Raw genomic sequence first — 17,454 nt, forward strand, 5'->3', positions numbered from 1 at the left:
TCACATCTGGAGAGATCCGAGGTGGGACCCCAGGAGCTCATCCTGGGTCGTCATGTCTGCAGAGAAACACAGGGCCATGGGGGACGTGGGGCAGCACAGGCAGCTGTGCTGTGAGCCGAGGTAAGAGAAATACCAAAGAAACAGAGGGAATGGGAAACCTTGGGCTGGGAAAGCAAGCTGGGCTGCTCGGTCAGCTTGGGTAATTCACGTGGACATGGACGTGGTCATTTTATGCCATTGGCAATTCAATGAAATGCAATGGAAGCCCTTCATGGAAAACCATTGACAGCCATAGGGTTAAATTTCCTGGCTTAGATGGTGGGGAAATCACCGCGAATAGATTTGGGCTTTCCTTCATACTCAGTTTTCCTTACACAGGGATAAAAATATAAAATAAAAATATCTCCGTCAGCTTTAGATAACAGATACCTCGGTGTTACCTGGCTCCCCCGTGGCTGTCTCCTGCCACCCGTGCCGTCCGTCCCTGCTGCCGGAGGGGATGCTGAGCGCTCCGGTTCGCGGGAGGTGCTTCTCCCCGCCTGTTTGTTGGTTGAACAACCACCTTGCACTTTACATGCCACCTCCAAAATTGGATCCTGCTACTATGAAACTCGAGCCGAAGTCAAGCAGATGGCACTGAAGAGGTGTTTCCAGAAACCACATTTCCATCAGCATGTGTGTAGTGTTGTTTCCGCAAGGGCCATTTTTTTAACTCGGCTGCGGTTTGCAAGACAGTTCCTGTTTTGGGGCATGGATTAAAGAGCAGGGGAAACTTCACGTGATGAAACGCAGCTGTTTAATGCGTGGCACAGATAAATGGGGTACCAAAAGCTGGAGGAGACTGGGGGGTACCTCCGTCTGCCCGGTGTTCTGGGATGAATTGCCACAGCAGGCAGGAGCACGCGTTTGCAGGTATTAAGCCCTGTCTGCCCTGCAGCAGGGAGCGCGTTAGGAGCTATCTGTTTTGAAGGGAATGATTTTTTTCTACAAAAACAGAAGAAGCAGCAGCAGCAGCCCTGCTAAAGCACATCGTGTGGTGGAGACCTTCCTGGTGTTCCGAGCTGCTGTGAAGCTCTGGACACAGGAAGTCGTTCCCATCCTGAAGCAGATGGTCTGAGGCCATGAGCAGCCCCGGTAATTACAGGGAAGGGTTTAGAGAGCTCCCCAGTGCCCTGGGATGTCCGTTCCTGTATCCTGCACAGAGCCAGTTTCACCTGTGAAGGGAACAGGTGCCCTGGGAGCTGGTGGGGTCATCCTGGATTTAGGGCTTGAACGTCAAAATGGATGTTTGCAGATGCAAAAGCTCCCCACTGCAGAACAGACCCGGCCAGGTTTGTGGTTGTCTCCTGTCAAGTGGTGAGGATCATAGAATCGTATAATGGTTTGGGTTGGAAGGGACCTTAAAGCCCATCCAGTGCCATCTCCCACCAGCCCAGGTTGCTCCCAGCCGCGTCCAGCCTGGCCTTGAACCCTTCCAGGGATGGGGCAGCCACAGCTTCTCTGGGCAACCTGGGCCAGGGGCTCACCGCCCTCACAGGGAAAAATTTCTTCCTAATATCTAACCTACATCTCCCCTCTTTTGGTTTGAAGCCATCACCCCTCATCCTATCACTACATGCCCTTGTACAAAGTCCCTCTCCAGCCCTGGAGGAAGGTCTCAGCTGGTGGGATGGCCTGGCCCATCGGAGAAGGCTGTGTCTTTCTTGGGCCGCCCTTGAGAGCCAAGCGTCTCCCTTCAGAGGACGGGGTGGTCCGGGCACACGTGGGCAGCGCCGTTCCCTCCACATCTCAGTGCTTCCCACTGGAAGGAGCAACCTGCTGCTGCTGCCGGAGACGTGGCCGATGTGAAAGGGTGCCTTGTGGGTCTCCTAAACGCAGATTTAATTTTAGTTATGAATACTGCAGCGTTGAATAGGCAGTGATGTGAAACAGGAGCACAGTGGGGGTGTTAAAGGGTGGTAATAACATGGCTGTCATGAACTAATGTTACTGGGAACAGACTGTGCTGCCTTCTTTTAGCTGCAAAAAATGTGCACTTTGCAGGGAAGCAGAGGAGCCGGGGACAAAGGGGGGGGGGGCCGGGCTGTGCCCCGTGGGGCATAAAGGAGCACCCCAGGGACCGGCCGCTGCCTTCCCTGCTCTGGGGGGCTGCAGGCCATGGGCTGCCCCCCTTGGAAGAGCAGAGCACCGTGGGGATTGTCCCCATGCTGGGAGCTGCTGTGTCACACCTGCCTGTGCTGGGGGTGTCGGAGCAAAGAGCAGAGCTCCTGGAGGGCCTGGGAAAATGGCAAGTGGTCCAGGGGTAACCGGCAGCATCCCGTTCCTCCTTCATCCCACTGGTGCTTCTTTGAATCCCAGTGCCTTCAGTGCGGAGCAGCTCTGGGGATATTTTCCTAAAGCACTGCTTGTCCTTTTTTTTTTTTTTTTTTCTTTTTTTTTTATACATTGTTCTTTGTCAGGAACATTTCTCCTTAGTCCTTTGGTGCCTCAGGTCTCCGTAGGCAGCTGCTCCTTGAACCCGCTTCTGGTGTATTTGCTGCCTGGTGTTGATCTCTGTCTCTGCCTGCTCCATGCTGTTGGGCTCGATCCCCTCACCTTCCAGCCCGGACCTGCTCTTGGCGAGGCTTTGACCTCACTTTTGGAGGCTCCTGTGTCCTGGGGAAGCCCTGCCAGATGCAGCAACATCTTGAAATCTGGTCTGCCACAAGGTTTCTTGTGACAGTGAAGCGCAGCTCTTCGAAACCTGGAGCTTCAAACCCTTTTGGACAAAAATCTGTGCTCAGTCCTTTGTGCGAGCGTGAAGCAGATCCATGACACCCCCCCACACCCCACCACGGCCAGTTTGCTGATGTTAGATGGTGGCAATGCCGCAGAGAGGGGGGGATGTGCTTTCTCACCAGTGGTTTTCCCTGGGTGGGAATTCGAAGGGGTGCGAGCCACATCTGGAGGAACCACCCACAGAAACTTCTGGAAGGATTTGGGATCTCTGGTGCTGATTTAGGACCTCTTACGCTGGTGGTTTTATCCGTGGAAGAGGGAGACCTCTCAGTTCTTCCTGAGCTGGAGAAGGGCTGGTGTCTCCAGCCTCCTTGGAACTACAGGAGGGACAGGGCACGGCATAAGCAGAAGCATTGGTGTAAGGGATGTGTTTCCCTTACATATAAGGGGATATAAGATTGTAGTCTTCCTCGCCTATATGCTATAGCACGTGTTATTTCTGGAGATGAATAATATGCTAATTTAACAATTTAGCTTGTTAATCTAATAATCCTGCCGTCTTTACTTCACGTCAGACCTATTGTGGAGCCGCAGTAATGGACTTGCAGCTCTCCCAGCTGCACGGCCCCGATCAGAGCTTGGATTGATACAGAGGATTAGAAATATTTCAGGCCAAAGGTCGGCTTTGTTCGGTCAACACAGAGCATTAGCTTGGCCCTGTGCAATTAGAGACGGCTGTGTTGGGAGAGGATTTATGCTCTGGTTGTTCAATCCAAACTGAAGTGTTAATAAAAGTGCCCAGCTGAGGAGAACCCAAAAAAAAAAAAAATATAAAAATAATCCACTCTATTTCTTTTTGTTTCTCTTGGAGGTTTTTTTGAATGTTTTCCAGGGTTTTGCTTCTTGAAATGTTGGAAAAGATGACAGATGTGAGGGAGGATTGGCCACAAGTGAAACTTGGGCTTGTCCTCCTCGGTGAAGGTCTTCTGCTCTCTGAAAGCACCCCAAGGGAAAGCAATGTGCTCGAGCGAGCAACCAGCTTTCTGCAGGAGAGCTCAGGAGGACAGAGGAGAAACTCTGGAAACATCACCTCGATGGCAAACGAGATGTCAGACTGGATCCACCTTTTTATCTTTTCCATAGGTTTTTTCATTTCTGGTGTTAAAGCGCGTGAGTTTCAGGCACGCCGTGTATATGGGAGGATGCCGTTTGCAGAGGGTGCGTTGAGGCCTCGGGGGGGGGGGGACACAGAGGGTGTTTTAGGCAGCCCCAGAAGCAGGTGGAGTTTACCCCCGGTGGGAAAGAACTGCATCAAGTCAATAATGTCCTTTAGTGCCATGGGGTGGCTCTGAAGCTCTTGCAAAGCGTACGCAAGGAATGATGGAGAGGCGGAAACACGTGCCGGTGGAGGGAAAAGCATTGCCGTCGTGGTCGTGCTGTTTCTCTCGAAAAGAGCAGCAGACGCTCCCGCTGCAAAGGGCAGAGGTTTTGCTGCAGTTTTTGGCTCCGAGGCAACGAGGTGGTGCCAAGTTCTTGGCCAGGGTGAAGACCTGGTCCCCAGTCCCCAGGGTTGTCCAGAGTCCCCACCGGCTTGAAATCCCCCTGCCAGTAGCTGGGGTTAAGCGCAGGCAGGAACAGTAAGGTTTGGCCCACGATGGCTGCGTTTTAATCAAAGAGATATTTTACTCTTTGTTAAAATAAACATTTTTTTCCTGTCCTGTGGTATGACTCACTTCTTCTTATGCTGACCTGATAGAGTATCTGATGTTTTAATTACCTTCTCAGAGACATGGGTTTATTTCAGGTATGTTTGAAGAGACGTGTGAACCAAGTGCAAAGCTGGAGTACATCATTTAAAAAAAAGAGCTTCTTTTTGATATTGCTGAATTTTCACACTGGGGTAAGACTATTTTTCCGTCGATAAGTATTTTTGCTCCTTAAACTGGTTGGAGAGGGGTTTTTTTTGATACCCTCAAGATTGTTTTCAGTGGGAAACAAAGTACATAAACGTGCCTATACTCTGTAAAAGCCGAGAACAAATCGCTGCGGGTGCTATAAAACGGTCTAATTTACTGCAGGATGGTGGTTTGGATGCACAGCTCCCGTTGGAAGGCAAAGTCCCTTCTCCCAGGAAAAATTGTATGCAATTTTCGGTGCATTAGAGCTAAAGTGCCTTCACGCTAAAAATTCTTGGACCGAGTCCCTGAATTGCCTTGAGCTACAGGAAAATAAGGAACTGTCAGGGCCTGGACCAGGCACCTGCTTGAAGTTCCGGCTTATCCCAGGAGAGCTCCGCTGCAGAAGGTCTTGGATGTAGAAACGGAGTCCGGAGGAGATGAGACTCACCAGAGAACACCTTGCTGGTGTGTCTGCAGAAGAAAGGCTTGACAAAAAAGTTTGTTGTAGCTAGCACGTATCAGAAATGCTATGTTGATGTAGAAAAATGAACCACAGAATCACAGAATGGCAGGGGTTGGAAGGGCCCTCTGGAGATCATCTCGTCCAACCCCCTGCCAGAGCAGGGTCACCCAGAGCAGGTGGCACAGCAACGCGTCCAGGCGGGTTTGGAATGTCTCCAGAGACGGAGACTCCACCACCTCTCTGGGCAGCCTGTGCCAGGGCTCTGCCACCCTCACAGCAAAGAAGTTCCTCCTCATGTTGAGGTGGAACTTGCTATGGTCAAGTTTGTGCCCGTTACCTCTTGTCCTGTCACTGGGCACCACTGAAAAGAGCCTGGCCCCATCCTCCTGACACCCACCCTTTCAGTATTGATAAGCATTGATAAGATATTTATAAGCATTGATACGATGATTTCTCACCTGGCAAAACCTCTGGTGTCCCACGCTGTTCCTGTTGCAGGAAGAACACGTGTGTGCTGGAGTTGGTGGTGTCGAGGATGTATTAACGGCGCGGTTTAGAGGCAGGAGTTGGCCAGTAGAAAGGGTGGTCGTTGGGTTGCTGGTGTCAGCTTGATATTTTAACTGCCAAGAAGAAGAAAATCAGTTGGGAGGCTTCTGTCATGCCAAAGGGGTAATATTCAGACTTTTATGAGACTTTTATTTGTCTGACTTTACTGAGGTTTCGTTACGAAATGGAATGTTCCTCAGGTTATACTTTCTCAGTGGTGAGGGTGGCGTTGTGGTTGAAATTTCTTTGGTGCCTTAATCCCACTTCTTTAATATTTACGTGTTACATGACTAAGGGCATTGCGAAATGGCTGGATCCCAAGTGTTTTGCTTTAAAGCATCAGACCTGCGACAGGGTTACTCCGTGAAATGGGGTTTACGTATGCATGGGGGGTTGGAGGCTGGCTGCCCTGGTTGGGAGGTTTAAGAGACGATGCTCTGCCCGGCTGAAGGAGACGGGAGCTCTGCCCCTCTCAAAAAAGGGACAATTCTGGTTGTGGCCCACTGGTTGCAGCAGGTGGCGGGTCATGTCTTTCCTTGAACAAATAGGAGCAGACGGCAGAAGTTAAGCGAATGAGGTGGCGTACGTTTCTGGGTCCAGAAATTGCAGGTTTTGCTCAACTGTGAAATCTGTGCTTGTGCAAGCAAAATTTTAAAAAGCAACAATCAATCATCTTCTTTCTGTCCTTAAAATGCAGACTTGAATTTTGGGCCACAGTACGCAGTTTTTACATAAAAAGGCTGATACGGAGGCCAAGGTTTATTTATTTAGTAAATATAATGCTTGAGTGCATCAATCGATGTTTAAAGGCGTTTACCAATGTTCCCATCGTGTGCTGGTCCGTTACGCTTTATGGAGTGTGAGGAACACAACCTCTGAAGACAAACTTGTGGTGCCTGCCTCATTCGCAGAAATGAGTCTTAATATGTGACATTAGCAACTTAGCGATAGTTGATATAACATTTTGAAAGTAATTAGGAGCATGAATTTATGCTCAGATGGATGTTTAATTAAAAACTGTGGCAGCTTTGAGGTTCACACTTGAGTAATTTTGAGGCTGAAGTGTGGGTTTATACCCACGTGAACCTTGGCAGCAAATCTGGAGAGGGGCAAAATGCTTTAGTGGCTCCGATTTCCTCCTATTTGTTTTACGCCGTCGCAGCCATCGCGGCGTCTGTAACGGTGCTGAATTTATGAAGACGAAAGCAGATCTTGCAGTTCGGCCAGGACGTCACGTAGCCAGACGCAAATCCTGCTTTGGGGAAAGGAGCAGGGAGATGTTGGAGGATATTTTTGTATTTGAGACCTCCGGGAGCCGTACCCCAGGTGATGCTGGCAGTGGTCCTTCAAACCTTGCGGTGCTCACTGTGAATAGCCAGCGTGAGGCGGTGAAAGTGCCTCCTGGAAATCTCTTCTTCTCCTTGAACTTCTCGGGGGGTTCAGTTGCTGTCCTGTGTGCGCGGGGAGGAAGAGGAGGGTAAACCCATGCTGAAGTCCAAAGCAAAGGCGATGGCCTGCGTGAGCTTGAGCCCCACAACAGGATGGGGCTGGTGGTGGGATGTCATGGCAGCTTGGGCTTTTTGAGGATGCCGGTCCTCTTGCATCTCCCACTCGTGTACGAGCAGCTGGAAGCAGCTCACCCACCACCGACAAGCGGAAAAATCCCGAACAATGCCAGGAGACAAAGGAGGCGAGAAGACAAAATGTTACAGATTGCTAAAGAGCAGATCGGCTCCTTTTCGGTAGGCAGACAGATGACCGAGGGCTGTCGGTGTTGATTATTGAGGAGGCAGGAGGCGAGGAGAGCAAGGGTGGCTGCAATGATTGCTGCTCTCCCCAGCTTCCTTCGCTCCTGTCACCAAAAGTGGTGGTGGTAATGGCGTGGTCTGAAGGCTCAGAAGTGACTGCCTTACCCTGGAAGGGTCCCATCCTCCTGAAGGCTTTGCCTCCGGGCAGCTTCAGCATCCCCAGGGCCAGCTCCGAAGCAGGGGGCCACCAAAAAGGAGGAATTTTGGAAAAGCAAAGAATTTCTGTTGAACTTCAGTGAAGGCACCTGCGGTCTTACCTGTTTGGACCCACATCTTTGGGGGAAGAGAGGCGACCCCAGGAGCAGGAGTTGTGTGGCTTTGTGGTGGAGGCCCCTGCTCCGGCCATGGTTTAAAGGAAAAAGCCGACTTTTTTGATGGGTGGAGGACACGCAGGGGATAAAAGCATATTGCAGCAGGGGCTTTCTGGTGCTTTTCTTGGTCTTGCTACCCCAATCCCCATTTGTAGCATCCTTACGTCGGCACAATATTCGCACTGGACAAGGTAGCGCTTGCCACTCATGAATTAACAATTTCAGCTTGCCTTGGCAGAAATGGCTCTGCTGCTCGGTCCAGCTGGATTCTTTGGAGATACTTCAGGGGCAGGGGTGCTCCTGGTCTTGCTCCCAACCCTTGGGCACGGGTGCTTGCTTCTGCGTGGCCAAAGCCCAGGGGGTGGTTGGTGGCTAGTGCTGTGGAAGGGGCTCGTTGCTGCCGTGACATCTCTTAATGTGTACGGGTCAAATGCTAATTTTACTCCTGTATTGCATCTATCACTTTCAGTTCTCAGTGTCTTTCTCCAGCCTGTCCATATCCGTATTGCAAAACCAAAAATGCCTGCAGTAGGCTGAAAATCAACTGTTTTTTCTCAACTATAAATAATAGTTTCATGGCAAGTTTCAATGCTGAGCACTAGGCATGCTAAATTAAAAGGGACAGTTAGCTGGTGAGGAAATGGCTGGTTTCCATGGATGGAGGTGGAATCCTGTTGGGATGAAGCTCAACAGTCCATCATTGCAAACAAACTACACAAAAAGTGAATCTTTGTTCTGAAGTTCCCAGGCTAAATACTTACTCGTTGTACTTTGCCTGATTTTTGCATGACTTAAGTGTCCCTCGTGGCTTACATTAACATACATTTCAAAGCAGTTTATTTTGGTTTGGTCCGTGTTCACCCAATATTAAGTTCTTACCTTCATCTGTAAATACTTGGGAGGTTTACGGGGCGGTGGGAGATCCCTGGGAGAAGGACGGTGTGGGCACGCGGGGCTCCTCTTTCCTTTGACTGGTATTAGAGGTTGGCAAAAGCATCCACAGGAGGGCTTATTTCCTTAAAATACAAAACGAGGTGGCGATACGTCAGGTGAAGGTGGATATAACTGGCAAATACATGGCTTGAAATGCCTCGTCTCCCTTCTCCGTTTAGTGGAAGATGCAGCGTGCCGTGGTTGTGTCCGAGCGTACCCTCTGCTGGTGCTCTGTTGGCTTTAATTTAAGAGTTGGTACGTTGCGGGGGGGCTGCCTGGCCAAGCAAACAGGGGTGATTTTAGGAAGGGGAGGATTTGTTTTTGCACGTCACGCTGTCTGAATTGATGGTGTCTAGCGCTGCGGCCGTCCTTCCCGACGGCCCCATCCAGGGGATGCTTCAGCCGCAGCCTGGTGCCGCTGGGCCGTGTTTTATTCTGTTTTGGTTTATGTTGCACGTTTTAAACTAAAGCTCCTTCTCCGTTGTTGGAACGTGCGGTTGCTCGGGACATATAAATTGTGTTAATAAATGAGCGAGGAGCCCTGGTGGGTGAATTGGTTTCCTGGTGAAGTCATAAATTTGGAGAGGATGATGCCGCCTAGCTCCGCAGCCGGTGCCCGGGTTTGCTCCCCAACGCCGTGCTTGGAAACCCGAGGGGATGGGGAGAGATCCCCATGGCTGGTAATCTGGGGGTCCTGCCAGAGAAGAGGTGGTGTGAAAGACCATCTCCCATTTCCAGGGCTGGGAAACCTGCACACAAACCCCAGCTTATCAACAAACACGCTGGTGAGGAGCGGCAGGGCCAGAGGAGCCTGTAATTTAGCAAAAGCTCATATTTTTCCCTGTTTTCTGCCGTGCTGCAGCTTGTCCCCTCTCAGGCTCTGCTCTTCGTTGTGTCCTTGGTGCATTAATTATCAATGCTGCAGGGCAGGAGCTGCCATTCCCCACGTGTCCTCGGTGCCGTATCGCATGTGATGGGTCCCTGGGCTGGTCCCGTAGGAAGAAGTGACTTGGGAATAGGGATGCTTCCCTTTGCCCCTTCTACTGGGATCAGCGTCTGATGCTTTTCCTGGAGAAGAGGCGTCTTTTCCTCTGACTCTGCCCGGTTTGTAAGCAGAGCACGTGCCCTCAAATGGAGGAGGGGGGATGATTTGATGGGAGCAATTTTGATACGCTGTTGGGCGATCCGTTCATCGGGAGAGGAGGAAAGGCTGGGAACTGGCTTGCTTGAGAGCAGATGTCTTGGTTTTAAGACCACCATCAAACAATTTGGGCTCTTTTAGTTTTCCCCGTCGCTTCCAGGCATTTTTCTATTAGGATTAATGAAGTCGAGCACTGTGTAACAAGCAGTTCGTTGCAGCGATTTGCTAATTTTTCAGTTGCTGTTTCCGCGCTGGCTCGCGAGCATCACCTCTAGATGGATGCTCCCTGTTTATGCCGGTCACTTCCACAGCCGAGAAGCAAATCCCATTTTTAAAAACCCCTCTAGCCTGCTAACCGAGGTTTTTTCCAAACAAATAAATTAGCAGACAGAGTGTATAATGGTGCCATACAGGCTTGACGTCCCTCGGGCGTCCCCAGGTCTGTGAGAGCTGGGACTGGGACACGAGGGGACCGAAATCGGTGCCGTGTGGGTGCCAGCACATCTCCATCATCACGGCTCCAGCAGACCATTTCCAGCCGAGTCATGCTCTGTGCTCGCGAGACGCCCCGAGCTGGTTTTTTGCATGGCTGAGCATTAAAGGATATTTCCAGCCCTTGTTTGCCAGGAAAATACAGCATCGAAGGCCCTTTACTAGTTAATTGTAATGGCAGGAGGAAGGGGAGGGAATTACTTTCCCATCATGGCTGCTGTGAAGATGCTCTTGAAAAAAAAACAAAACAAACAAACAAAAAAAACCAAAAAAAGTGTGCGGATGCTGCCAGGGCGAGGACGTTGTGTAAGGATATTGTTTGCTGCGAGGAAAACATTGCCAGCAAGCAAAACAAACAGACTTCTCCCTTTTCTTTTGCAGGGTCGTCATGTTAAAACGGGCCAGCTTGCTGCTATTAAGGTTATGGACGTCACCGGGGTAATGTATCCTCCTCCTCCTGCATCCATAAGTGACAGATAAGAGGGGAAAGGGGACGGGGTGTGATAACGTGTGGGGGTTGGTGAAGGTTTGCGTTCCTGGGAAGCAAATCCCCTTTGCCGTAATGTGAAATGTGCCACTAAGGGGTTTTGGTTTTAATAAATGTGCGAGAGAAAAATGAATCTGGAAGAGTTTGGGAGATTAAGTAATTTTATGCTGAAACAAAGCAGCATCCAGTTCCAGCAGTGGCTCTTTCGAGCGCGTTAATAAAATCTGAAGAAAATTGTAGCGACAGGATCGTGTATTCATAACGCATTTCAGTTTCTTCAGATCCGTGTTTTTCACCAAAAAGCTTTCGTTCACCAAAACTTTGTGCAGGCGTTGTTATGAATAACTTCACTACGCAAGCTAAATTACTCCCGTGCATCCTACTGATAAAGAGCGGGGGGAAAAAGCACCACCCTGGTCTCAGAGAGGTGGCTCTTTTGAAACTTGAACCAAGAATTTACAAGTTATTAAATGAATAACAGGATTTAGGGGAAATAATGGTTTCACCATTTCCCAGTGGCCACAGAAGAAAAAATAAGTGGAATTGCTGTGATCCCTAAAAGCCTAAACAGATGCGTTTTGGAGGGTGACACGAAAGTGCTTTTCCTTGAATATTATTTTTTTTACGTGCAGTATTATACCTCCCAAAGTTCCTGCCTACATAAACAATACCAGCTTTGGGAGTAAGAATGTGTTTTGGTGTGTGTTGTCTATTTTTTTTTTTTTTTTAACTGGAATAACACATTTCAAAATTTAGGACTCGCTCCCAATCTACTCACCTTATTTTTTGAATTACTCTTTTTTAGTTAGCTTTTGGGAGTTCAGCACGTACAGAATCGACTCGCTGTGAAAGCAGCCAGCTGGCTCAGGAGTATGTTTTGAAATACCTTAGAAGTTGTGGTGTGGTGTTAATATCTCCAGGACCTTCATCCAGGTTCTTTTTTTGTGCTAACAAGTGAAATGATGCATGGAAATAAGTCCGTAAATGTGAATGAGATTTGTTTCTGTTTACTTGGAATATCTACAAATGCCATTTATCCAGTTCTTGTGGGAAGCAGGCTCTAAGGGAATGGGCAGACCCACCAAACGTGATCCCATGGCATGAATGGCAGCGAGATCCTCATGGGATGGAGTTTGAGGTTACAACAAATTTAAGCTGAGAAATCAGAATATTACTTTGAGGCCAAACAGGGGCTTAAATCTGAGCCCACACTTAGTTCGGTGGTTTTAAAATATCATCACTTCCAAGGAAAGATGTTGGAGAAAAGCACCCCAGATCTGATCCTGAGCAACAACTAATATTTTCAGCCAGGTCTTTAAGTAGATGTCCCTGATCTAAACTCTTACCTTCCAAAGCAAGGTCTCATGACTCTGAACATCCAAGGTGGTAAATCAGGTATTTGGCTTGGGATGTGTTGTTTGGATATTTAATTATTTTTTTCCCTTAAGCTACTTTTATCTGTATTAAAACGTGCCAGCTATTTTTCTTGTAATATATAATGTGCAAACTTTTCAACAACTTTTCAAGTTGTTCCTCTAAAAAAACCCCTAACCGAACTTCTGCTCTCTTCTGCTTCTTCTACCCCATTGAATACCCTGCATGGTGGCTTCTCAGCCTTGAGTGACCCCAGTATAGCCTGAGTGGAGAAGTAGCTTTCGAGCAGGCAGTAGCAGGATCGGCTGAGGTGGAGAGGTGAGACCTCCATGTCCTCTGAAAGGATGCCACTGGCCTGTAGTCACCAACAGAAAGCTGCTCAGAGAGCAGGACCAGGCTTGGGCAGGAGGGGTGATGACCACAGTGAAGGCAGAGCAAACCTGTGACATGGTAGGGGACTGACTGGGCTTCCTAGCTGTTGATGCTGAAGTCAGATCTAGAGCCGTGTCCTCCAGCCTCCAGTGGTGCCGGGAATCGTTTCTGGAGTCGTTTCCAAAGCTGGTCCCCGAATTGTGCCTACAGCCATGTTTGGCACCTGGTCCAGGCTCAGTGTGAAGGCTACTGGTGTAATCCCCCCTGTGTCCACTCCAGTCCTTCACCAACTCCTGACACACACCAGGTGCTGCCCCTGCTTTGTTTTATCCAGATCTTCCATCCCATCTGTTTTTCCAGGGTGTCCCTGATGACAATGTGTTTTTCAGCAGCCTACAGAGAACAGAACTAGTGCGGTCATCCCAACCGTAGCCACCTGCAGCTTCATGGAGGAAGTTTTTGGAGTGTAAAGCCCCTATGTTTTAAGTGAGCTCCCAGCCAGCATCTCATCCTGACCATGTGCCTTGCACTAGACCCCCAAAGACTCCTGACGATGATGCTTTGTCTGACTCGTCTGCGCTCTTACTAATTATCTTTTAGGGAAGATTGCAGCATTGAGGCCCTAAAATTACAGCACGTGATCAGTTTGGGCAGCCACTCTCTCCGAATTAAGCATTTGGATTCGTTTTTCAGGGGCTGGTCCTGCTGTGTGCTGCATGACCTACTTCCAGCAATTGATGTAACGGCATTGATTGACGGAGGCAAAGCATGGCAGCAAAACCTGGTCTGTGGGTTTTGTCGGTTTTGGGGTTGGTGCAGTCACAGCAGCTCACTGCGAGAATTCCTTTTTCTTCCTTCCTCGCTGGACTTGCTGGTGGTGATCGCTGGCAGTAGTCCTGCTTGGAGCAGGAGGTTGGGCTGGAGACCCCTGAGCCTGGCCATGCAGACATGTCCTCAGGTGCCACAGAATCGTAGGGTTGGAAGGGACCTCTGGAGATCACCCAGTCCAACCCCCTGCCAGAGCAGGGTCACCCAGAGCAGGTGGCACAGGAACGCGTCCAGGCGGGTTTGGAATGTCTCCAGAGATGGAGACTCCACCACCTCTCTGGGCAGCCTGTGCCAGGGCTCTGCCACCCTCAAAGGAAAGAAGTTCCTCCTCATGTTTAGGTGGGACTTGCTATGCTCAAGTTTGTGCCCGTTACCTCTTGTCCTGTCCCTGGGCACCACTGAAAAGAGCCTGGCCCCATCCTCCTGACACCCCCCCTTTCAGTATTGATAAGCATTGATAAGGTCCCCCCTCAGCCGTCTTTTTTCCAGACTGAAGAGACCCAAATCCCTCAGCCTTTCTTCATAAGAGAGGTGTTCCCGTCCCCTCATCATCTTGGTAGCCCTTTGCTGCACCCTCTCCAGCAGTTCCCTGTCCCTCTTGAACCGGGGAGCCCAGAACTGGACACAGTGCTCCAGGTGCAGCCTCACCAGGGCAGGGTAGAGGGGGAGGATGACCTCCCTCGACCTGCTGGCCACACTCTTCTTGATGCACTCCAGGATGCCATTGGCCTTTTTAGCCACGAGGGCACATTGCTGGCTCATGGTCATCCTGTTGTCCACCAGGACTCCCAGGTCTCTTTGCACAGAGCTGCTCTCCAGCGGGTCAGCCCCCAACCTGTCCTGGTGCCACCCCAGGTGCAGCTCTGATGTTTTGGAGTGGGTTTTTCCCCTCATTTTGAATACTTCAACCTGAAGAAGGACTTGAGGTAAAACCTCAGACCACGTGTCCCTGTGGCTTATCTCCTAGAGAGGCTTATCTTCCTAGAGAGCCAGGCATGAGGTGGGAGACGACTGAAGAGCTGGGGAGCTGGTGGGGTTTTGCACTGACCGCTCCTCCTTGCTCCCTGCACCATTGAGCATCCAGCTGCTTTTTTGTTGCAAAGGGCTTCAATAAAAAAAAAAATAATAATCTCTGGGGCCCGATAAACTAAGTGTTATATTCCCTGGTTTCCTGGGCAAATGAAAACAAGCAAAGTTGTGTTGACTGCTTGAAGGAAAGAGGTGATAAAGGTTTTCCAGAATAGTCCCTGGGTTTTCCTTGTAACGTTTGGGCCCGTTCCTCATCCTCTTTGGTGCTTATGCCCTCCATATTCTTACCAAAAATGGAGTCTATTTATACAAGCTCCACCTAGCTACTTCTTTTATTTGTTCCTCTTGTCCTCACGCTGTTCTTCCCTGAATTCTCTCTGGACGACTGTAGTCATTAAATCACGTTCCGTGGTAGTTTGGGAAGAAAGCCGGCTTTCTGTCCATGTTGTGTGACGGCCGGTCAGGGAGCATCGCTCTTCAAGAAGAGCTGCTCCTGCAGCTTCGCTGTCACCGGGGTGCCTTGTCCTTTGCCCATTTGTAAAACTGAAGTCAGGATGAAGGGGGTGAGGGACACAAGGGGAATAAAGAAGAATAAAGAAGTAACAGCCCTTTCATAATAAAGCTCATCGACATCAAGGCACTAACTGCTGCTCCACAGCCCGTGGAATTACAGCGGGCTGGAATTCGGTCAGCTTAAAATAAAACCAGGGCGTGTTTGATGGTCGTGAAAGCAAAGAGGTAGGACATCAAAACAGGTACCGGCGCAGTTCCCCTGCCTCGGCTGCTTTGCAGACAGGATGGAGAGGGGCCGTGACAGCCCACGGGAATGGCGCTTGTCACCAGGACCGAGTTAGTCTGGCAGAGTTTGTGGACAGGCAGCGTCTGCCGCGTCCCTGCCCTGGTGCCACCCCGCCACCAGTAACACCTGGTGTCCCCAGACGTCTCCTGCTGCTTCCAGGTCGGGCAGGAGCGGCGCGTGGGAGGGCTGGGATGCGCAGTGCAGGAGCACTTCTGCCACGCGGTGGTTTCTAGAAAACCCTCCTCCTGGGCCTTCGATGGGTCTGGGAGTGTGTGCTGATGGGTGAGGTGCGAAATGCGCTGCTGATGGTGTAACGCAAGTATGGTTGAGCTTCGGAGCAATGCGAGACTGATGTAAATTATGTTATGAATTATAAAGGAATTAGTTTTAAAAGATGGAGGAATGTCTAAACGGCTGAAAACGTGTAATTTGGCTGCGATGCCAAAGTCTGGCACTGGTGCACCCCTGGGTGGAGAACACATCTCCATGTGAGGGCTCAGTTCCTGGCCAGACCTTGCTTTGCCGGGCCAGCCCCTCCTGCCCGGGACTTACACTTGCGGATACTGAGCTGTTCAGGAGCTTCCCGGAGCTCTGCTCCCACCGTGCTGCAGGGTTTGAAGCAGCACACGGGGATGGTGGGTCATTAACCCATGCGAGAGGGCTGCTGCCCACCTGAAACTCTGCCAGCACCTTTGGGATCCTGTTATGGAGGAGACGCCATGATCTGAACCATTCAGAAAACATCTGGTTTCCACGCTGCCTGAAGATCTGTCCCGTTCAGGGTGCAGAAATGCGATGGCGAATGTGGAAAAGCGTTAGTTTCCTCCTTAGCTTTTTGCCCAAGGGCCCACGTTTAAGCCGTTAGTCTCCAATCCAGACCTCGGGCTCCTAGGGCTCCGCTGCAAAAAGTGCCCGTAAAAAATGGCGCAAGGAAACTCAGGCAAGATCCGTCGGAAAGGGGGCGCGTGGAAGCTCACCCACGTACAAAGAGAACGGGGGGCCTGTGAAGCGCAGTCTCTTAGTGCCTCCCGTTTTGTTTTTCTTCTCTTTTCTTTTCGCCTCAACCCAGGATGAAGAGGAAGAGATCAAACAAGAAATCAACATGCTGAAGAAGTATTCTCACCACCGAAATATCGCTACGTATTATGGTGCTTTTATTAAAAAGAACCCACCAGGAATGGATGATCAGCTCTGGGTAAGTTGCTTTCTTTTCTTTGGAACAACTGGGGTTTTGCACAAATGGTTTGCTCTGTGTTGTCCTCTTACCACCCCCTGTATTGCACAAAAAGCCTTACTTTGCATCTGTCTTTTTTCGAAGTCACGGCTTTGAAAAAGACTCTTCTTCCGCTGCAAAATGCTTCTCTGTTTTTGCCATAAAATCTTAGCAGGCTGATGATAAAAAAAAAAAAAAACCAAACATTTTTATTCTGAATTGTTATTAACAACGTCTTTCTTACAATATTCAATTGCAAATGATTCCCTCCTATGAAAATAAAGGCATTAAAAGAAAAAGAAAAAAAAACCCACCAAAAAAACCCAACCAGTTGGAGGGAGCCGGGAGCGTTGCTGGGAAGATGGAGGCTGGGGGCAGGGGGGGATGCTGGGTGCTCGTGGTTCCTGCCAGCTCTCGGCGCTGCCTTCTCGTGCTTATAATGTTTCCCGGAGCCAGAGAGGGCGAATAAAGGAGAAGGGGGACGGCGAAGGGAGGGCAGGAGGGTCTGTGGCTGTTCAGCCATTGCGGTGACGATGCCTGGTGTCGCTGAAGGGCTGCGAGCTGCTTTGCCTCTCCATAAATCCGTGCCTGCCTCCTCCCGCCGCTTCTCTTGTCGCCGGCTTCTCGGTTATTAATTCGGCATTCCGGGACTGCGGAGGATAGGGTTTAAATCCGCTGTCTCTCTCCGGAGACAGACGGGGGGTCGGAGCTCACCTCCTCAGTGGTCGCGGGGGCCGGGCAGGGTGGCAGGCAGCCTGGATTGGGGCTCTGGGTACCGCCCGGGGTGGGGGGGGGGGGGATGAAAAATTAATTCAAGTTATTGTGGTGTCTTCTGAGCTCGGCTGTTGCTGATCTGAGTCTGTGGAGCAACAGCCCGTGGGTGTCTGAGCCGCAGGTTGAGACCCTGGGGCAGCGTTGAAGGGAAGGCTGCCTTTGAGTTATCTTCAGTGTAACGACCTGGATGTTGTCCTGCCGTCTAAACAGCGTTTATTTCCTCACAGTCTTGTAAATCCGGTCAGTTCTGACTTACCCACGTGCGGTT

The 17,454-nt window shown here is 50.2% G+C and overlaps 1 protein-coding gene across 7 annotated transcripts in view; it reads left to right on the top strand.

Annotated features, from left to right (window-relative positions):
* Positions 1–17,454, top strand: part of TNIK (TRAF2 and NCK interacting kinase) — a 171,627-nt gene that overhangs the window by 79,628 nt on the left and 74,545 nt on the right. For all 7 annotated transcript variants that reach the window (XM_054205379.1, XM_054205384.1, XM_054205380.1 and 4 more), the window contains 2 exons: positions 10,692–10,748; positions 16,269–16,394. In XM_054205379.1, the coding sequence (XP_054061354.1) occupies positions 10,692–10,748; positions 16,269–16,394 (183 nt within the window). The remainder of the gene's footprint in view (positions 1–10,691; positions 10,749–16,268; positions 16,395–17,454) is intronic.

This window comes from Rissa tridactyla, chromosome 6 (genome assembly GCF_028500815.1).
Source record: "Rissa tridactyla isolate bRisTri1 chromosome 6, bRisTri1.patW.cur.20221130, whole genome shotgun sequence".
Taxonomy (NCBI): domain Eukaryota; kingdom Metazoa; phylum Chordata; class Aves; order Charadriiformes; family Laridae; genus Rissa; species Rissa tridactyla.